This window comes from Artibeus jamaicensis, unplaced genomic scaffold (assembly GCF_021234435.1).
Source record: "Artibeus jamaicensis isolate MK-2021 breed Jamaican fruit bat unplaced genomic scaffold, CSHL_Jam_final scaffold_378, whole genome shotgun sequence".
Taxonomy (NCBI): domain Eukaryota; kingdom Metazoa; phylum Chordata; class Mammalia; order Chiroptera; family Phyllostomidae; genus Artibeus; species Artibeus jamaicensis.
In genome coordinates, this window is record NW_026522044.1 from 61,086 (window position 1) to 83,794 (window position 22,709).

The 22,709-nt window shown below is 40.1% G+C and overlaps 1 protein-coding gene and 1 pseudogene across 2 annotated transcripts in view; one reads left to right on the plus strand and one right to left on the minus strand.

The window, feature by feature from the left end:
- Positions 1–8,460: 8,460 nt before the first annotated feature.
- Positions 8,461–22,709, minus strand: part of LONRF3 (LON peptidase N-terminal domain and ring finger 3) — a 35,649-nt gene continuing 21,400 nt past the window's right edge. For both annotated transcript variants that reach the window (XM_037146006.2, XM_037146007.2), the window contains 6 exons: positions 22,320–22,434; positions 19,040–19,161; positions 16,843–17,001; positions 15,758–15,920; positions 14,591–14,740; positions 8,461–11,227 (listed from right to left, as the gene is read on the minus strand). In XM_037146006.2, the coding sequence (XP_037001901.2) occupies positions 11,072–11,227; positions 14,591–14,740; positions 15,758–15,920; positions 16,843–17,001; positions 19,040–19,161; positions 22,320–22,434 (865 nt within the window). In that variant the 3' untranslated portion in view covers positions 8,461–11,071. The remainder of the gene's footprint in view (positions 11,228–14,590; positions 14,741–15,757; positions 15,921–16,842; positions 17,002–19,039; positions 19,162–22,319; positions 22,435–22,709) is intronic.
- LOC119049868 (uncharacterized) lies at positions 10,346–10,454 on the plus strand (annotated as a pseudogene).

A 22,709-nucleotide genomic window follows, 5' to 3' on the forward strand; every position in this document is an offset into this window, starting at 1 on the left:
TATATTCAAATACAGTCACATTTAAAAGTATTTGGGCAGAAGTAGTTAGGGCTTCAACATATAAATTTTGTAAGGAACACAATTCAGCCCACAACAGGGACAAATGTTTATTTCTCCAAGTTTGTCACCCTGCTGGGCACTACTGACTTGGGATGGCTTACTACTTCATTCACTCTGATCTTCTAAGTTCAAACCAGGCTAACTATACCCACAATGTTATTTAATATCAGCTACTTCCTCTTCTCTACCAGTCCTCTATTGAAACCCCAGCAGGCCTTCTGGCTGCACTTACTGAAATTAAAACATCTAGAGTTCTTAAACCTTCTGATCTGATATTCTTCTAGACGAAATATTAGACTTCAAATTGGTTCATCTAATGGCAGCAGGTTCTGGATCCAGTATCAACTCGTGTTCCAAGAACCGCATGGGTGACAATATCTAGAAACATTTGACTATCATGTTCCTCAAGCTAAGCTCTGGAGAAAATTATTTAGAATGTGGTTCCATTGCCCTTATAAAGATTATATACACCACCATTAATCTAAAAAGAATTGAACAACAATAAAATAATTTTTTAAAGATTTTATTTTTTTATCTTTAGAGGGGAAGGGAAGGAGAGAGAGAGAGAAACATCAATATATGGTTGCCTTTCATGCGTCCCCTGCTGGGAACTGGCCTGCAGGGGAACGGCCTGCAACCCCAGTATGTGCCCTGACTGGGAATCAAACCACGATTGTCTTGTTCGCAGGCCCGTGCTCAATCCACTGAGCTACACCAGCCAGGGCAACAATAAAATAATTTTTAAAAAGACTATGTACAGAGGTCATGTCTTTACAATCGGAATACAGTATTTTCCTTTTGCCATGTAGTTTTAGGTAAATTAAAAGTGTAACTCCAAGAGTTCATCTACCTAGCTCTCATTTTGAAAATTCCCAAATCCTGTTTTGTAAATTGATAGTCATTAATTTTCACTTAATAAATGGTATTGGTAGAAGTGACCTAACTAAGATTCTGTTTGAAAACAGTAAAACAAAGTTGTTTTGTTTATGGGCCCCCACATATAAATCCTTGGGCTCAGTCTGATGATCTCTGTTTTTAGCCAAACAGAATCTTTTATTTTTTTAAGTTTATTTATTTTATTGATTATGCCATTACATTTGTTCTATTTTGCCCCTCCGTTCCCCTCCACCCTGCACACCCCTCCCCCACCCCCTTTAGTTCATGAACACGTGTCTCAAGTTCTTTACCTTCTATATTTCCCCTACTATTCTTACCCTCCCCCTATCTATTTTCTATCTACCATCTATGCTACTTATTTTCTGTACCTTCTCCCCCTTCTCCTCCTCCCACTCCCCTGTTGCTAACCCTCCATGTGATCTTCATTTCTATGGTTCACTCCTGATCTAGCTGTCCTCTTAATTTGCTTTTGTTTTAGGTGTGGTTGTTGATAACTATGAGTTTGCTGTCCTTTCACTGTTCATCTTTTTTATCTTCTTTTTCTTAGGTAAGTCCCTTTTTTTTAAATTAATTTTATTTAGTTATTTTTCAAGTACAGTTTTTTTGTCTATTCCATAGAATAAGGGCTTGGTGAGGATGAACTTCTTGAATTTGAGCTTATCTGAGAAGCACTTTATCTGTCCTTCCATTCTAAATGAAAGCTTTGCTGGATAGATCAATCTTGGATGTAGGTCTTTGGATTCCATGACTTGGAATACCTCTTTCCAGCCCCTTCTTGCCTGGAAGGTCTCTTTTGAGGAATCTGCTGATAGTCTGATGGGAACTCCTTTGTAGGTGACTGTCCCCTTATTTCTTGCTGCTTCTAGGATTCTCTCCTTCATTTTAATCTTGGCTAATGTAATGATGATGTGCCTTGGTGTGCTCCTTCTTGGGTCCAACTTCTTTGGGACTCTCTGAGCTTCCTGGATTTCCTGGAAGTCTATTTCCTTTGCCAGAATGGGGAAGTTCTCTTTTATTATTTGTTCAAATAAGGTTTCCACTCGTGACTGTTCCTCTTCCCCTTCTGGCACCCCTATAATTCGGATGTTGGAGCATTTAAAGATGTCCTGGAGGTTCCTAAACCTCTCCTCATTTTTTTGAATTCTTGTTTCTTCATAGTTTTCTGTTTGGTCATTTTTTTCCTTCCTTCTGGTCTGCTCCCTTGATTCGAGTCCCAGTTTCCTTTCCATTACTATTGGTTTCCTGTGCATTACCATTCATTTCAATTAGTTTAGCCTTCATATGTTCCTCTAATTTGTGACTAAAATCAACCAGTTCTGTGAGCATCCCGATCACCAGTGTTTTGAACTGTGCATCTGAAAGTTTAGCTATTTCTTCATCGCTTAGATTTATCGGCTCTGGGGCTCTGAGTTGTTCTTGAGCCATGTTTTGATTTGTCTGTGCCTGTTACGTATGCGGAGAGGAACCTTAGGTGTTTACGAGGGCGGGGCCACCCAGGTCGCTGGTTTGTGACGCTATATGTCGGGGTGGGGTCAGAGAGGGAGCACTGGCGGTCCTCTCAGCTTACCCAGTCCGCCTCACCGCTCCAGCGCAAGTGTGTGAGGCCGCCACCCAGCGCCGGCCACCAGGGCCTGCGCAATCTGTCTCAACGCTCACCTCTTCACTGGTTTATCTGCATGCAAATGTGCAACCAACTGCTGACAGCCAACTGCGCCTCTTCCCTGGGTTCCGCCCATAGCTAGCCCACACCTTGGATCCGTGCTCTCGGCTGGGCTGCCGGTGCACCACCCGGGTCGGGGGATCTTTTTTGCCCGACCTGCTCCGCTGCTGGCTTCGCCCCTCTCACTCGTTTAGCTGAGCGGTTCTCATTGTTTTCGGACTCCGTATTCGATTTTCTGTGTGGTTTGGTTGCGTTTATTGTTGTTAAAACTTCATCGTTTTTAGATTTGGTTGTGTGAGGATGCAAAGTGTTCCCACCTATGCCTCCATCTTGGGAGAAGTCTCCAGAATCTTTTATTCTTTAGTTCCACAGCTAAGGGAAGAGAGGGGTGGGAAAGATATAATTCTACTCCTCACAAAGCAGCAGCTCTGAATGGTGGAAACAAATGGAGGATAAAAGGATAGCCAGAAGTAGATTTTTTAAAAAATATAGATCAATGTGGCTTCCTGAGTTTTGGGGTTTGATTTGTTTTTGTGTTTGCAAAGCTGAAATCTATATAAAATATAACCAAAATGCAAATGTATATTGGGAGGCCGTAATGAAACTCTTTAGAAGAATAAGGCAAAGCCTATTTTCAGGAGACAGTGGAAACTGTCAATTGGACCAAGCAGAGGAAGAACAGCCAGGTGGTGTTCAGAGTTTATTGAGGAAAAGGGGGAGCTAAGACCAAAAGTATAGAACAATGTAATGTAAAGCTCAAGAAAATAAAACTTAAAAGAGAGGAAGAAACCTGAAAGAAACATAACGATGGGTCCAAGATTGGAGAGCTCAAGTGTGATGGGACAAGGACAGAGACAACCAGATGAATAAAACAGGGAACAAAACAGGAAGTGAATGTTCAGAAATCAGAGAGTAAATAGAGCAGGATGATCCATGGATGCATGTCAGGAAGTCTAAGAGTTCCCCCCCCCATCCCAGTATATGTGCCCATATACATGGCTTTTAACTGATTCGCAAAGGCAGAAAAACATACACATTTTCTGTTTACATAGAACGGCCCCACAGAGATTCAATGACTATTTATAATTTCTTGGTTACTGGGTCAATTCTAGGCTATAACCCAGTGGCCATCATTCCAGGGAAATTAAGTCAGAGGGAGGTGTGTGTGAGGGAGTCCTCTAACTTGTCAGACTGGAAAAAGTGGGACTCTGGATCAATTTCAAATTTAGCATGTTGTCCTGATATGTTAAATAACCACCAAATCACTGAAATATTAGGGGGCTCTTGTATTAACCTTGGTAGCCTCAAATAATTATGGCTTAGAATTTCCTATTGAAGATCATGGATGCTAGTGTACAGAGAGTTTTTATACATAGAGTACATGACTGACCTTCATTGATTCAGAGGTCTAGAACAGGTTGTAAACTGTATGGAAAGTGTATTCAAAATTGTGTGTATGTGTGTGTGTACATATTTCTAGACAGCAGATACATAATGTTTTATGTTTGTGTGTGACACAATAATGGTGATAACCACTGAGATACAATGATAAAAAGAACAATGAAATAAGATTAATCTACTCACATAACCAAAAATGGCAGGACAACGTTGTTTTGGCCTGGAAGGACTTTCAAGCTTGCACTACCCCTTTAGAAGCTATAGTAAGAGTCAAAGCTGTGAAACTTAGTGGCACCGAATGTACTTGTGAGGGGCCTTCTGCTGTCAGAAGACTTTGGTCAGGGCAAGAGTTGGATGGGCAGTTAGGAAAGCCATTTGATGAAAACCTTACATTCATGAAGGGCATCTGTGTTTGAGGTTATCTCACAACAAGGCTATTTTCCATATATTCACAGAATTTTGCTGATAAGTTTGGACAGAAACATTTGTCATACAACTTAAAGCTTGTAGACCACACAGCAGACATTTGCAGAGCACATTGTACATAGTGCAGTACAAATTAATTTTAATACAAGTCCTGGATTTATCTTATGAATAGCAAACCCATACTGTGTTCAATTGCTCTTGTAATGAGATGTGTGAAAGTGTTACCACAATTTTTTTAAACCTTGTCTTTGACATTTCTTTGTTTTTATTTGTTTGTCTTAATACATTGGAAGGATCATAAAACGGAAATTATTTCACATCTCTAAATCTCAGTTTCCACAGGTGTAAAATGATAGTGTTAAGAATATTTGCCAAATAGGATTATTATAAGGATTATATGAGCTGAGGTTTATTAAGCTCTGGCTCACAGTGAGCACTCAATAAGTGCTAGTTTCTTAACTATTGGTAACCTGCTAGATCCCAGGCTTCTTCTTATCATTGTGATTTGTCAAATTATGGCCCTCTCCAGCAGGCCATAAAAACATATTCAGCCCTTTTTTTCCAAAGGACAGATCATCAAAAGATTCCTATATATCCCTCCACAAAACAGATATTCATTATCTTCTTTGTCTGACAAACAAGGACAACCAGAAGCAAGACATTTCAGATTTGGTTTGTAGATGCAATGACCCCATCTATCTGGTATGTTTCCATGTTTCCTGAATATTTTTAAAGCCCCTTAATGAAACAACTTCTCTCCTGTTGAAGGCCAGATGCCTGAATGGGAGGGTCACCAGCAATCCATGGCTATAAATCCATAGATGAAGGAATTTTTAAAGTGGAAAGGGGTTCTTCTTGGAACAGGTTGTATTAACATTTTACTGGTTTCCTCATTAATTAATGAGTTGAATAAAATATTTGACATGTGTGCAGAAAATAAATAAAGTAGAAAAGAGGTCTTCTAGTACTTACCTCAACTTCAAAGTTCAGATGAGAGGGTGTTTCCCTAGGGGAACTGCCAGATGTCATTCTTAAGGGCTCCTCTTGCCAAGCCTAAAGCAGCCTGCCTCAGACCCACTGAACCCAAACTTATGGAGAGCTGGTGAAGTGTCTTCCAGGTAGCAGGGTGTGTGAGAGAAAACCTCCTTGAACAGAAAAGCTAGGCCTTTGGCTGCCTAAGAGTATAAGAACATGACTCGCAGTTCCTAAAGATATGACCGCAGTCTTGGTGTGAGCGTAAGTGGCATTCCTAATCAGATCAAATCTAGTCAGTAGGGGAAAAGGGTGTATGATGTTCTGTCCAAAGAGAGGTAAAAAGGGTACCATTTCAGTTGTCATGATTATCTATTTCCACAACCCTTCTCTCCTGTCTTCCCTCCCTCCAACTGGACCTCATCCCTATAGACTGCCTAAACCTAAGGGCTTAACTCCATTTGTGAACATAATGCTCCCCCAACTAGTGGTCCTCTGATAAAAGTGCTTACTTGGCCCTGGAGAACTCAATTTTGCCAGGGTGGGTCTCAGGGGCAAGGAAACAGAAAGTGTTGGCTTTGGCTTTGCTCAAGGCCTAGGGGACAACTGCAAACAAGATCTCTTTAGGTGATTCAATCAAATTCTCCAGAGAAAGTTGTGCCAGCATTCTGGGCAGAAGAACTGCCTTGGAGGGAAGAGTGTGCCTTTGGCCAAAATGTACTAGATCTCATGAGAGCCAGAGTGTGGCACACTGGGCTTAGAAGGGCAACTTCTGACAGAGGCAAGCATTTCCTCTGGGGCCTCATTGGGCAGGAGTTCTGATTTTTTTTCTCAATTACCCAAAGATCCTGTTACAAAGAACAAGGTCCAGGCCAAGTGGAATTTCCTATCATTTCATTTTTTAATTGTCCTACTCCCATATCATTTTCTTTCTTCATTGGTAAAATATAGTTTATATAAAGTCATCAGTGGCATGAGACTAAAATGGGCTCTGTACCTAAGATGAGTTTTTCCCGAAGCTCTCTTGCTAGAAGCAGCTTGGGCAATATCATTCATTGTTCCAGTCAATGTTACCAATTTTCCTGTCAAAAGGTCTATGCCTTAGCTTTAGCCTATTGTTGAGAAACTGTTTAATTGAAATAAAAATGTATAATTCACTTTCATAAACATTTCATAATGCCAACCCCCCACCAGACTAAGTAGTATGCTCTGCTTTAAGCAAACCCAATATATGAACAGATTTACAAATAAACTGTGGGTAGATTATTGGCAAAATACTTCAACACAACTCCTTAAGAAAGTTTTTCTGGTCAATCTTTAAAACAATTTATGGCTAGGTGTTCAGAACACATATCACATTAATCAATTCACATCTGCCTCACTGTCACATACATAAGAGCTTGCTGAATATTTCCTTGAAAGATCTTCTGGTCAAAAGTATCATAACCAATAGGAATATGAACAAAATAGATGCTCCAATAGCTTTCCTTTCTATTGAGCTTTCAATAAAATACTTGCAACAAGATGAAAGTATTTGGGTAATTGTAAAGTGTAGGTAAAGCTGGATTAGACACAAAATGAGACAATAGAAAACATTTTTTAATGAACAGTTTTCACAGAGACTGTCTGTATCATGTTGTTATTACAACATACATGAGCTGAAACTTTTCTTTGTACAGATTTGGAGGAAAGAAAATACTAAAGAGAAATCAAGTATATAGAGGTAGTTGAATAGCCATATGGGAGGGAAAAGCATTACCTTAATTCCCCTTTCAGTTTATTACAGAATGAGAGTGAAATGGCTACTCAATAAATAATTAGAGTAACAAACACAGACACATTTGCTGCTGTTTAAATGTGTTGCTTAATATTTTACTCCCAGCATTACTGAGAACCGCATGAAATGATGGAATTAGTTTATCTAAGATAAGCCTATGAAGCCTCATCATTGATTTGCTCTTTTATTTTGTTGTTTATTATTGTTGCTTTGACAATAGATTCATGTTAAGCAACTTTCATTTATTTTTTAAAAGATTTTATTTATTTATCTTTAGCAGGGAAGGGAAGAAGAGAGGGAGAGAAATATCAGTGTGTGGTTGCCTCTCATGCATCCCCCGTTGGAAACTGGCCTGCAACCCAGGCATGTGCCCTGACTGGAAATCAAACCACAATCTTTTGGTTCACAGGCCCACACTCAATCCACTGAGCTACACCAACCAGGCATGTTAAGCAACTTTTAAAGTGATGTATAAACTGCACTGTTGTTTTGTAAACTTTTGTTAATCATATTTGCTGCAGCAAATTTTTAAAAGGCTACAAAGTCATGAAGCAAAGCTTTAAAAATGACCAGGAACAGAGATTACAGGCACTTCTCTCTCAAGGTTAACTTAGCACATTTGCAAATACCCATTTGTAAGTAAAAATGTCTTCATTTCACCTCTGGATGTGCATAACCCTGATTATTAAATAGTTGAACAGCAGGAGCTACCCACCCAAATGTGTATCTAGGCTACTGAGAGCCAAGTGCAACTCCGCCTTGCCAAGATCTCAATTTGCTGGAGTTAAGTACTCAGTTTACAGGAAGCATTTTGTGATATGGAATTTTACTTTAAAAAATCAAGCTTCCCTTTCTACCTAGATTAAGTAGAGATGTAATAGGTAATTTACTTTTACTTAACCTGCAACTTCCCATTGTGAGCTTCTGGGGTGCTTTTGTGATTTGTCATGCCTATTTAATAAAGTTATGTATAACACAAGATATTTAAAATGTTAAAAATCTGCAAAATAATGGGTTCAAAAACAAGCCTGCCTACTTACTGGCTGACTGTGTTACTTAGGCAAAGAATTTAACATTGCAGAGCCTCGGCTTTCTCATCCAATAATAGGGGGATGATAAATGATCTCACAGGGTGGATGTGAGAAATAAAATGATTTAACAGGCTCACATATGTGAAGTCATCTGGCTCAGTACCTGGTATGTAGTAAGTTCACAATACATATTTGTTGGGGGAGCATGAGGAAATACCATGAACTAAGCACAAAAGTCATAGATTGTAAAATTTGCTCACCCTGGCATGGCCAAGATTTTTAATACATTTTGGAGAGCAGGGAGTGATGAGTTGGTTATTCTACCAAAGATAGAATTTAAGGCTTCCATTTTATCAAAAACTCTAGACCTCCAAACAATACTACTTTTCAGCCCTACAGAAATAAGAAAAAATTGCTAACACAGAATTCTCCCTTCTCCCTCACCATTATTTGTTTTCTGGTCTTTTCATTTGCCCTAAGAGACTTGACTCCAAAAGGAATTATCTGTAAAGCATTAAGTTATAGTCCAAAACTCAGTGGTGTGGATTTCCCCAACTGAGTTTAAAGGAGTTAGAATAGGAATTGTGTATAAAGGAAGCATTTTATGCAAATGTATGCCCCTAGTGATATTCTATAACAATGAATAATCTAATCACAGGTATTATTTTGAATGATTCCTCTAATCTAGGTACTATGCTAAGTGATTTGCATATCTTATCTCATTTAATGTTCATAACTCCCACGTATGTGGTATTTATCATTACTATTTGCTTGATGAGGAAACTGGGGCTCAGAAAAAAGATAAATCACAAAAGTAACACATCTAGTAAGCAGAAATGCTTATAACCCTTTGCGGGGTGCATTTACACTAGATAATAGGAAACTATTAAACTAGGACTGTGTTATGACCACATGTTTGTGCACCAAGTCGAAGTGGAAGCCTGTAATTTCATACCCCCAGAGTCTTGAAGAGTTTGCTTGGATGGTAACCATGTCTATCCTGCCATTCCTCAACAGCCTAGTCTGGTTCCAAACATCAAACCTGGTAATGTGATGCTCTGACAACATAACGTCTGTTAAGAAAATGCAGATTATCTCATTCTGCCTTTTCTGCTTCTGGCCACAGGTGGTAAGGAAAGAAGTCAGAGTCATTATTTGAGGCATTAACCTCTTACCTTAACAGAGTGGACAGGCCTCAAGTAAACAGCACACTGCAGCCATCCACAATCATGGGGTGGGGGAATCTTTTGTGCAAAGGTACTGATGGCACACACAATTCACTTCTTCCCTGCCCTAATCTTTTCACTCTTTCATTATAACACAGAATAGTCATGCTATTTTTCATGTTTGCTTGGAACTAAAGGAATCACACTAATTCTAAGCAAGATAAAACAGGGTTCACTCCTTATCCACCATTCCCTCTCTATATTGAAATTTTTGGCCCACTGCAAGTAGGAAGAAAGGCAGTAGTTAGATAAAATCATGGATTAACTTTCTGGTTCCTTTAAAAAGATTATAAAACCAAAGTGATAGTTTGTTTTCTTTAAAGCATTCTACCTTTTCTACCAGGTTTTTTACACTTTTCACAACAAACAGTTCTTCATCAAGTGTTTCCACACATTCTGGCCATGCTGTGATCCTCAGAGCCCTGAGAAGAAATGGGGTATGGAAGCCAGTTGGACCTAACCGTGATATACCAATCTGAAAACCATTCCCTCTGAAGGGTTAAATGTTACCTTGCTTAAAAATCCCATTCCTAACTGAACTGGGGAGAAATTAGAAACACTTAGAATTAGATTGCCGAGATAAATGCCTATAATAGACTGTAATAAAGGACACTCCTCTGATTCATCACTTTGTTCCCGAAAAATAGTTCCTTCAGCTTTGCTCTGTATAACACATGGAAAATGGATTATTTTACTTTATCCTGGTTTACTTTACAATCTATTTCAAATCCCTTAAATATTTCATGTTGTTGAATTCAATGTGAAAATAAAATGGAGTCTGTGAAGAAAGATGATTTAGCATAATTTTGAACTTCCTTTAAGCATCCAATCAGAGAGACACAAAAATGGTTCAAGAACTGGGGTCGAACATAGTAAAAAATGGTTAAAGCAAAAATGGCACATTTTTTTGTGGGCAAAGACTACATATAGGTGTGGATATAAACCCTCTTTTGCAACCCAGAACTCATTGTTTGGTATGAGTTTTGATACATACAAGAAGGAACATGATAAAAGAATGGCACATTTGTAGTTTTGTTACTTCCCCCTAGTTACATGGCAAACTACATCAATAAATAAAGCAACCGACTTCAGTAATGTACACTTAAATAGTTACAAACATACATGTAGAAAAAAGGATACAGTAGTGCAAAAATAAATTAGTAAAACAAAAAGAAGTATAAATATTATTTTATACAATGCTTTATCAAACTAAACCATTTGGAATAGGACCACAAGCCAATGAAATAATGTAGCAACATTATTAGTATTTCTGCTTCACATTTCAATCACACAGTCATTCGCCAATGAAGGAAAGAAAATTAAAGCAAAACCACTTTAAACTTTTAGAAAATTTTATGTTAAAAGCAATATTTTTTCTGGGCTCTTGAACACCCCTGCTGTGTGTGTAGTTGTGCAGCATGTCAAGAAGTATCTTAAGACAAAAAGTTTCTAACAGGTCACATTCTTTGTCTTTCTCTCAATTTCTCTCTGTAATCAACAGCAGGGTAATGCCTTTGTTTGATACTTCCTTCTGTTAGGATGTTATTGCAATTAGATGTATTTACAAGACAACTCCCTTAGGCAGTGGGGAGGGTAGAACTTTCTCGTCAGCAATCCACTCTGACTAGTTTTGGTTTCGAGATATAAAGGCCAGGATACGCCGAATGCCATTCAATCTATCCTTTAAGGATCTCATTGCTAGGAATGGCAGCTGAGCTCGGCTTTCCAATGGAAGAACTGCTAATGTCCACCAGCACCAGGCTGGACCATTTGGATTAATCTGCAACAGAGAAACAAAATGAGTTCATCTTATCCCCATGGAAGTGATATCAATGGGCAGATTTTGACAGTAGTAAGGTAAATATCCTAGGTGAAACTGCTTCTGTGTGTGGCAGAGACTAATAATTGCCCCTTTATCTATTCTCCTTATCTTAGCTGGACATATAGCCACCCAGAAAAATAAGACCACATTTCTTAGCCTCCTTTGCAGCTGGGTGAGGCTGTGAGACAAAGTTCTGGCTACTAAGATGTAAAGGGAAGTGATATATGTGACTTCTAGGTCATGTCCTGGGAAAGGGGCACATACCCTCCGCCTTCCTTCCTCTTTCTCCCTTTCCTCTAGCTAGAACCATGGACATGATGATGATCTGCCTACTTCAATCAGGATGACGAGGAAAACATTCAAAGGATGGTAGAGCTTAGTGAGGAAGGAACCTGGGTCTCTCAACAACCTCATAGAACAGAGCTGCCCTACACCTCCAAGACATATGCCTGCTATCTTGTTTAAGCTATTTATTTTTGGTAGTTATTAAAGGAAGCAAATAAATATCTTAACATATTTACTATACTTCCTAGCCAGTGTGATTTTATAAGCTGGAATATCCACTACTCAGTCTCTTCCACTTCTAAGGCTAGATTTAAGGTGCTCTGGACAGATGCATACAACTTGTGGGCTTTCCATTCCCATGGCCTCTTCCTTAGGCTTTGCATGTCTCTTAACTCCCTTCATTTCCATGCTTCTGACTGAAGGCACTGTAGTCTGCATATGCTATGTCATTATGTAGGGCCACAACTCACTTCTCCCCTGAAACCAAACTTATGATTCACAGCCCCAAAGCCCAGCAATCCCACTTTGCAAACATTCCAATCAGAGAGCACATTCATATGAGAAATGCATTCTGTTCTCAGGTTTCCTTTTACTAAGGAGATTTCCCATCCCACAAAAACCCTTCATCAAAATGCTGTTTGTCAGAAGCTGCCTAGACACACATTTTAGACATCGGTGACTTACTTTCTGCTAAGTCCAAAATGAGCTCTCTGCCCCCAATTTCCTGAACGTTTCTTTTAGGACTGTAGAAAACCACATTCTGCTCAAATCACCTACACATGGGATCATCTACCTCCAAACTGGCTCACCTAATTCTGCCCCAAGCACCACTGCTCTCTTGGCCTCTCTGTTCTTCCAGCTTGATTTGGGTTCGTTTTTGTCCCTCGCTGCATTCTGTAATATCCTCTCCCTCATATTATCAGTTTTGAATATTAGATAGACATATTCTAAAGTTTCCCAGGAAAATTAATGAAGATATTTAAGCTGATGTTAATATCTATGGCTGTTTCTAAGAAGCCTCCTCCCAAGACTTAGCACATTCTTATTAATGGAACCACTGGGTCTGCAGCATTGACTGGATCAAACTGGATGGAATTTGGGTTTTTTACTTGTTCTTTTGCTCATGCTGCTGCTTCCAAATCAACATGTAACAGTCCTAATAAGAAAGGATATGGCCTTGGCTGGTATAGCTCAGTGGAATGGGTACAGGCCTGTGAACCAAACAGTCTCGGTTCAATTCCCAGTCAGAGCACATGCCTGGGTTGTGGGCCAGGTCCCCAGGAGGGGGCGTGTGAGAGGCAACATGCACATGGATGTTTCTCTCCCTCTCTTTCTCCCTCCCTTCCCTTCTCTCTAAAAATAAGTAAATAAAATCTTTTTTAAAAAAGAAAAGATAAAAAACCCAACTTTTGGCTTTCTGTCACTGAACCTTATGAGCCACTCTGTGGAATCTGTGTTTTTTTTTTTGTGGAAGATGCTGTTATCATTGCTGATCACTATCTTCCACCTGACTGGGGGAGAATGCTTTCCAGAAGGTGAAGGGGAACATTAAGCTTGATCATGAGCTTGCTCAGAGCTCTGCTGTAGTCCCAAGCCATAGTGTCCCAGAGCCAGGACCTGGGTTATTGGGAAGCACTAACTGGCCTTTCTCCCCTCAACATTCATGATGCTCTTGCATGGAGTAAAGAAGCCACTTTTGTGGTCTGGAGACAGCAAGACACTTTAGCCCAATAAGCTGTTTTAAAGCCTTAAAATGCAAAAGGAATTAGGAGACTTTAGAGACCTTTTCATCTATCTGCCTCATTTCAGAAATGGGAGAAAAGTAGAGACTTACCCAAGGTCATACAGCTAGAAAGGTAACCAGGACCAATATTTTGCCAGGGAAATCAGAATGTACATATTCTATTTTACTTTTGTGACAGAGTCAGGAGTGAGTGTAAGTAAAGTACCCATGAAGTTCTGGAGGTGATGATGTAGGAGAGCCAGTTCAGAATGTGTGAAGGGTGACTGCGGGAAAATATTTGGCTAGCATATCTCCAGCCTTGTCTTCAAAAAGAGAGTGCTTTCTGATTTATACCAGGCAAGCAAAGCCTGATGGAACTTAATTATCTCCATTCACCTGGAGAGCTTGTGATCTGCACTTTGATCTCTCAAAGAGAACTGTCTCTCTAGGAAATAGACTGACCCAGTAGAACCCAATGAATTGTTTTCTCATATAATTCAGCCAATGGTAAATTTAACTATTTTTAAAAGATTTTATTTATTTATTTTTTAGAGAGGTAAGGGAGGGAGAGAAACATTGATGTACCAGAGAAACACTGATTCATTGCCTCTCCCATGGCCCCAACTGGTGACCTGGCCCACAACCCAGTCATATACCCTCACCAGGAATCAAACCAGAGACCTTTCAGTTCTCAGGGTGATACCCAATCCACTGAACCACACCAATCAGAGACTGCAAATTTAACGATTGGGTCAGTTTTCTAAGGTCCTTCCCACCCTGGATGAGGACAATGACAAGGGTCTAGGCCTGCAGGATGAAACATGGAGGGACCAGGGCATGAAAAGTTGCTGTGGTCTTACAGTTGGTATCCTTTAATGTAGCAGTCCTTATTTTCTATCCCCTGCAGCAATGGAGGAGAGAGTTACTAAGCTGCCCGGAAGTGGCAGCCTTTGGTCCCAGGATACCCTTCTCTTAAGCCTGGCTTTTGTGTGATTCATGTTGCCCTAACACATTACTATGGTGTAAATCTGGACTCCCACTGTTGATGGTGTCTGTGTTCCCACCTCTCACCCGACTTATCTCTCAAAAATCTGTCTTGGACCCAAGTCAGTACTGCTATATTTCAGTTCCTCCAGTTCTGGGGTCCTTTTGGTCTTACCCTTGATGCCCATTGCCCAGCCATACAATACCAGATTAGATCTACCTTGCTCTCTGCACTTGATTTGGTAGATGACCATGAGTCCATCTGATCATAAACCCTAAGCTCTTTCATCTGATGGAGGCAAGTGATTACAAAGAGACACTTTATATACCTGGGGATCTGCATCTTTCTCCGGCATTGGACCAAAATGATTGAGTATCCGATTCTTCAGAGATGATTTGAGCGAATGAAACCAAGATGATGCTTGCTCATAGACACAGTTATGTAATCCCATGAGCTCAGCACAATCCTCTCCTTGAACCTAAAAGAATCAAAGTGGAGGTGAAACATTCTGTACCTTTTCCATAACGCCCAGAGCCACTGTTGGCACCTGACTCTCCTGAACATCCATCCTATCCCCCTATGGGAAGGCTCACCCACCCAGCTTTCTTTGTGTGGTATGTGAAGGGCTCCTCAGCTAGGTGATGGACTATGTGTAAATACAGCTGCGGGTAGAGGAAAGAGAAAGATTCATCTGGGGAAATTGGCCAAAACAGCATCACATATAGAAAACCAGAAATGCAAACTGGCCTGAGTGGAGGCATGCTCTTAAACTAGGTTATGCTGGCTTATGTCTCCTTTTCATTTGTTGCATCTGCTTTCTCATTGCTCACTAGGAAGAAAGACACAAAAGTGTCTGTTTCTCACTTTTTTTTATAACTCCGTCTTCCAAGTTGAATACATTTTTTTTGTTGATCAAATACTTATTAATAGTGTTCTATGTAGTAAATGTAAATATAAGTGAACATGGATTATTTACTTCCTCTTCCGCCCAATAGTCCAGAAAACAAAAGATTAACCAGACATGCCACCTTTCTACCTATAAGATGATGCATTAGTGGAAAGGGCTGTTAGCCAGGTTGCCCATTTAAAAATACAACTGTAATGTGAATCTCCAATTATCTCAAAAGAAAAAGTTTTAAAATGTAAATAAGTTGATAGAAACAATACACATATGTAGACCCCTCTTGAGATCTATCTCCTTCTTCCCCTGAAAGAGACCTAACTCCTAGGTGAATGGGCACCAAGGTTGGTCTGCCTTGGCATTTCTTATCCATGAATACAACTCAGCAACTAAGCAGGAAGAGCCAGAACAGGGGTGTTCTCACTACCAGTCTACAACCCAGTAGCAATCTGGCAGCATTCAAGGTTGCTGCACCAATTTGATGAGAAATCCCAAGGTCCCCAGTGGTGCTGAGAAATCTTTTTACAGCCATCTCCATCTGCTAAACCACAGGAACAGCCTGGCTTTAGAATTTTTGGCATTAGCCACTCTTACCTTTTGGTCTTCAATGTATTCAATGTCGGCTGTGTTGTAGCCATCCCTCTGGCCCTGATGGAGGACCTTGAAGCGCCTCTTGCCTATGCTGTCGACCACTGAACGGCCATCAGCAAAGAATTGAACATTTCTGATCTCTAGGATGCAGCCATATTCTGCAAACCTGTTTATTGGAAATAAAGTCAAGAAAGTGAAATCTTCCTGAGTTATTTCTCACCTCTCCAAGCCATTTCCACAATCCCATGCTGCACCTCAAGGGACTTATGCCTATTCATCTGTCCCAGGATCTACAGCTACAGCTACACAACAGGCAGTGCCTGTGTGAGAAAAAATATCTTAATGTATTAGTATAACTGCCATTTATTGAGCACATACCATGGGCTAGGTATTGTGCTTGGTGCTTTGTTTTAATTATGAACTTACCAGTCCTCCCAACAAACCCAATGATGTAGGCATTCTCATTGTACCCGTTTTACAGATAAGAAACTGAGTCACAGAAAGGGTAAGTAACTTCCCCAAAGACAAACTTGTTCCAAGGCTAAAGCCAGAATATGAATTCAAGCAGCGTGACTCCAAAGCTCATGCTCTTTTTTAAAGCAAGCATTTTTTAATCTTAGCCTTTAAAAAAATTATTTTATTTAATTTTAGAGAGAGGAGAAGGAATGGAGAACGAAAGGGAGATAAACATCAATGTCTGGTTGCCTCTCGCATGCCTCCCACCAGGAATCTGGCCCACAACTCAGGCATGTGCCCCAACTGAGAATTGAACCGCTACTTTTTAGTTCATAGGCCGGCACTCAATGCACTGAGCCACTCCAGCCAGGGCAAGAGCCCACACTCTTATAAAATAAGTTTTATAGCATATACTACCCATTTAACAAAAGAGTAATCCTGAGGTTCCTTTAAATAGGAAGCCTCTCATATTATAAACCAGGGGCTAGAGGGACCCTGATCCTTACAAAGACTCATGATCATAAGCTGGCTAAGTCTCATGAGCTGTGCCTCCCAATCTCCTGGGAGAGCCCCAAGGTAAAATAAAAACCTTCTCCATCCATCTCTCTAGACTCACATAGCTACTCACTTACCCTTTGATGGGATCTCCAAGGCACATGCCGAACTGTCTTGTGCCTGTCTCAATGCATCTACGAATCATCAGACGGTAACAAGGCTCAAAGATGTGCAGGGGACAAGGAACAGTGGGATAGGCCATAGTACACACAAAAATAGGCACGTTCTTATTTAAGCTGTCAGGGAAAGCAAATGACATGGTTCTCAATAAAATAGAGCACAACACAGAAAGGTTGATCAAATATCACCGTGCGGTTTCCTCACAGGAAGGCCAGGAGACATCAAGTTTTGATGGCTGATAAAAAAAAAAATACTGAAATACAACTGATGCTGTGGACTGAGTCTCATGATGGGGTTAGCCTAAGGGCTCAGAGAGAAAAATTGACATTCTATACAATGTAATTTGGCTAAAGTTCTCAGTACATTAACATGGTAGGTGACAGTTGTATTCCACTTTTTTCTTTCATGCCCTCCACTCAAACAATCTCTCCAGGTGTCTTGCTTGCAGTATGGAGAATGGTACTGATGGTATAAGTAGAGCCAGATCTCCAGAAGCATGGTGGGAAATTCTCTGCAGAGTCACCATGAGCACCTCAAATTTGTAAAGTCCCTAGAAGATCTGGCTGGCAGGTCCATCTGGGAGAAGGAGGGAGCAGTGGAAAAGCAAGAGTAATTTAGCCTAGTGATAGTCAAATACACCTGTATATCAGAATCACTGGGGGTCATTGAATCCCAACAACCAGGTTGTAGCACCCCAGAGACCCTGGTGCAATAGCTCTGGAATCAGGACTCGGGAGTCTGCCCTTCAACAAGTGCCCATGAAGATTCAGACACACAGTCTAAGAGGTACCACCAACTGGGCCAGCTCCTCCTGGATTCCTGTTCTCTTATTCGTCTAGTAAGTCCAATATAGGAACAGCTGAACCTATCAATAGATATAAGACCATCTGCCCAAATCCCAAAAGGATTAAGTTTATGATGCCTTTAAATAGAAATCCCTCTAGGATTTTGAGGAACAAGTATGAAAGACACAGAGATGAGGACTGGGGGGGGGGAATGGGAGGGAGGGGGGAGACCGGGTGGGGGGGTGGGGAGGGATGGGAGAAATAGATAAAAAAAAATGTACTTGAAAAGTAACTAAATAAAATTAAAAAAAAAGAAATCCCTCTAGTGTATTCTAGTGTTTGTTAATAAAACATTAAATAATATTCAAGAGGAGGGCTCAGAGATTCAAGGCAAACTTAAGAATCAGAAATAAAGATGCCCTAAGAAGACCTAATATAAGTTAGTGAGAAAGAGAGGATTTCATTTCTAGCTTCCCAGGAAAACATGTTGTTATAAGTGAGAGGGACATTCAGACAAACTGGTGGCAGTTTAGAAATGGTTCTTTACAGGGTAGGCATAAAACCAAAACAGCTTTTGCCATTAGGAACCTCGCCCCCAGAATGCTGTGAGGATTCCACTGGGGTGGAGACAAGAAGGCAGCAGTATGAGAGGCAGAAATTAGTGATTGTCTATTGCTTTCTCTTCTAAAGGAGCTTTTCTTCCAGCCAGAGAGCTTGGAGCCCTATTTGCAACACCATCCCTCCCCTTCACCTTTCACAAGAGCTGTGCATGGCAGAGAAAGCAGCATTTTTACTATTACCATTTATTAAGTGCTTACGAGGCACTAGCTCATTTGATCTTCATAACAAGCCATGAAGTGAGAACTATTACCATCCCCAAACTACAGACGAGGAAATGAAGGCCCAGAGAGGTGAAGTAACTTGCCTAGGGTCATGAAGTACATTTACTTCGTGGCAAAAGTGGGTCATGATCCCATGTCTGGCTGACACCAAAGTTCTTAACCTCACAGCACCTCCTTATATATTTGAAAACAGTCTCCTGGATACTTCTAGACACTTAAGTTGTTCCAACTTACTCCTGCCAGTGACACTCAGTCACTAGTGCCAAGATCTGACCTGGTCAGTGGTTTGGCTAATGCTTCCTCAACAGAGTGCTGGTAAATGTTGAACAACTGACTTTCTAGGGGGAAAAAAAAATCCCTGGTTTACATAACATTTGCCAATTTTCATGGTGTAAAAACTTTCATCATGGCCAATTTCAAGCTACCAACATGACATCACTTAATGAAGAGTTAAGAAGAAATGTGCACATTCAGCTCTGTGATCTGGTATGAGTGAAATTTGAAAATAGAAACCTGCATATACATACTTAGAAAGTTCTTCCATTTCCTCTTCATAAAGCCTCCTTCGTTCCTTGAGTTCTTCTGGAAGAAATTTAGCTATTAGCTCTTCCATTATGATATTTTTGCTGTATTTTCTTGATGCCAAGCACTATATGAGGAATGAGGCAATTAGACATTTTATGCAGTCATTAGAAAAACACAAAACACTTCTGATGCATTCAGTAGACTAGTCAAATGACCCACATATGGGAGTAATTTGGACCCACACATTAGCAGCTGATACTATCATAATGTATGTATTCTCTGGATGTTACAGTTAAAAAAAAAAAAACAACAGACAACAGTATGGTGATTACCAGAGGAAAAGGGGGTGGGTGGAGGTAGAAGAGGTTAAAGGGGGGGATAAGTGGTGACAGAAGGAGACTTGAATTAGGACGATGAACATACAATATACAGATGATTTACTATAGAACTGTATGGTCGAAACCTATAATTTATTACCCAATATCACCCCAATAAATTTGATACAGATTAAAAAACACATACATTTGATTATTCTAATTAGAAAAAGTATTTATGAAGCCAAATCTTTGATGGGCTGTATTAGAAGCACGAAGCTTGGAATATATGTATATTCACAATGGTGTGATTTTGTGCCTTGTATTACTTTGAAAGTGTCTCAGAAAACCTGGACAGTCCTATCTTCACAAGAATTTTATAGGTCTTTATGAAGATGATTCTTTAGTAAATCTTTTTGGGCATGGACTAATTTGTATCTCTTCATAGTCTTATTCTGAACAATCTGTATATAGTACATTAAATTTAGAGGTATGACCTTAAGATTAACTTTTTTTAGCCTCTGCTGGTGTGGCTCAGTGCATTGAGCACTGGCCTGCGAACCAAAGGGTTGCCAGTTCGATTCCCAGTCAGGGCACATGCCTGGGTTGCAGGCCAGGTCCCCAATAGGGGGCATGTGGGAGGCAACCACACACTGATGTTTCTCTTCCTCTCTTTCTCCCTTCCTTCCCCTCTCTAAAATAAACAAATAAAATCTTTTAAAAATGAAAGAGATTAAGTGTTTTAAAAAATCAGAAGGTCAATAAAATTTAATATGCTTAAAAACTAAAAAAGAAAAAGTATTCTAACAAGGGGAAAAGACTTGCATTTATGTTTTTAAAATTTCATTGCTTTCCCTAAACACTGAAATTGAGATCATGTTCTTATTTTAAAAGGTGGGGGTAGGGGAGGAATCCTTCCCTTTCTCATTTCTATTATTGTGTTTTCAAGCTCACAGAAATGGTCTCCACCTGGGACTTGCTGAATGTCCGTGGTCAAAAGGTTCAGGGAACTAAAAAGCAATTCTCAATCATTGATTCTCTTCTGCCCCGCCCCACTCCCACACCATCTCAATGTTTGTCTTTTGGATATTTCTAGTGTAAATATTTTTCTTCTCTATCTTAAAAAAAAGTTAAATGCTGGTGATTTTGTTTGTCTATTTTTTTAAATACACCATCTAGGTATCACTGAAATTATATTATAAACATTATTTCAGAACTGAACTCAGTCTCATTGTCACTATTACTCTCTACCCAAACCCCTTACTGCAAGCATATCCAGACATCTGTAAGTACGGGGCATTTAACTGTGTGGACCAGGCAATAAAGCATCTGCAGAGTTGCTCACTATGGAAGCTACCCACACAGGCCCAGCAGGGAGAGCTCCTGAGTATAAAACTGCTGACTTCAGACAATGTATTCCCTTTCCTGGTATGGGCTAGGTCTGCCTATTCTGCAGGAAATTTTTTAAAGATTTTATTTCTTTATCTTTAGAGGGGAATGGAAGGAGAGAGGGAGAGAAATAGCAATATGTAGTTGCCTCTTGTGTGTCCCCTGCTGGGAACTGGCCTGCAACCCAAGCATGTGCCCTGACTGGGAATTGAACCACAGTCATTTGGTTCGCAGGCCTGCACTTAATCCACTGAGGTACACCAGCCAGGGCTCTGCAGGAAATATTATTAGCATACGATATTTATCTCTTTGACAAATGGCGTAAGTGTGATCCTGTGTGAATACAAAGACATAGATGAGAATATCTTCTAGCCCCTAAGTCTGAGATCCTACAGCATCTGCCTGTAGGATACCTTATCAGCCACCGTCTTTGCATGGCTGCAAGAAAACCGACTGCTTTGCCCTGTCCCCGTCTTGGGGGAAAGCAAAGACTCAGGAGGTAGCTAACTCAAGAAGGAAGTGAGTCTTCTGCTGATGCTAAAACAAAAACCCAGCAAAGGCACATACTAAACTGTTAATGATGGTTTTCTCCACATAATGAACATAATGGTAGACTTTTTTTTCAGTTTATCTAAATGTTGCAATGTTACCGTAATACAAATGTATTATTTAAGTATAAGGACTGTGTGCTTCTCACATACAATCGGCAGCAACTCCTATCCCTTTACCTAGGCAAGGTTATGACACTGACCCTCCCCCAACCCAATACTAACCCTCAGGATTATCCTGGATGCTTATTTCACTCCATTGCCTTAGTTTAAATGTTGTAGTGTCGGTAAAGCTCAACATATGACTTATCTGGACCTATATTCACCTTGAAATGGTCTTGTGTCTCCAACCTCTCCTCAAGGATGGCGGGAGTCAAGGAACATTAATACCGATTTTAAAATGTGGCATGCAAGTTCTTGAGGGAAGGAAAACAAAATGGACTCCTTGGTCTTCTTGTGCCAAAGAAAATTCCATCAGGTCCATTTGAAAAAGCCAGGCGGTAATTTGTGTGATTCATTTTAGAGGACCTGGAAGTCCCAGAGCTTTTCAAGTAGCCAAAAATCTACTAATAAATACAGTGGCTTCTGAGGGGCAGAAGAAGGATGACACTGAAGGTCCATTGAGGTTTCTGCAGCCTTGGGAATGATCTCTTCAAACCACAGAATTAACAGGGGACATAGAGCTCTTCTAGTCCAAGCCCAGAGAGAATACAAGATTGACTCAACAGTACAGTGAATCAGGTGCCATAATGGGATTAGAACCAAGATCCATGTTTATCATCAATGTAATACTTTTGTTTCCAATACAAATTAATTTCATTACCAACAGTTTCTAAAAAGCCAGATATTGCCTCATTTTTCTAAAGGACTTTGTGGAGAGGGGAGGGGTTTGCTGTAAAACAGGAGAAAGACAGATGGTCTGAGCAGGTATTTTGCCCTAGCACAGTGCAGTGGCTGGGGATCCAAGAGGACACTATTAAGTACCCAATTCCAAATATTCCAACCAAACCAGGAAAGAAACAATGTTTTACCTGTGAAAGACCATCTTTGCACAGTGGACACTTGGCATTGTGATCTAGGCATCTTTCAAGGCATTTTAAGCAAAATGTGTGCCCACAAGGTGTTGTGACTGGTTCATAGAATAATCTGAAATTTAGAAATCAAAATGGAAGAAAACTACAATAAGACCAAAAATAAAAGACAGAGCTACTGAATTTTAACGTTTTATAGTATTATTTAGAAAATTTTGCGCGTTGGGGGGAGTTCATTTTTTCTTAATCCATGTTGTTGCACTTCAGAAAAGCATTTGCTTTTTCTTTCTGAGCTGAATTGTGAAATAATGCATTTATTAAAGTTCAGGACATAGCTAGATCACTTTGTAACATTAGTTCTAGTCAGTCTCTTCTGGGGCATCCAGATTT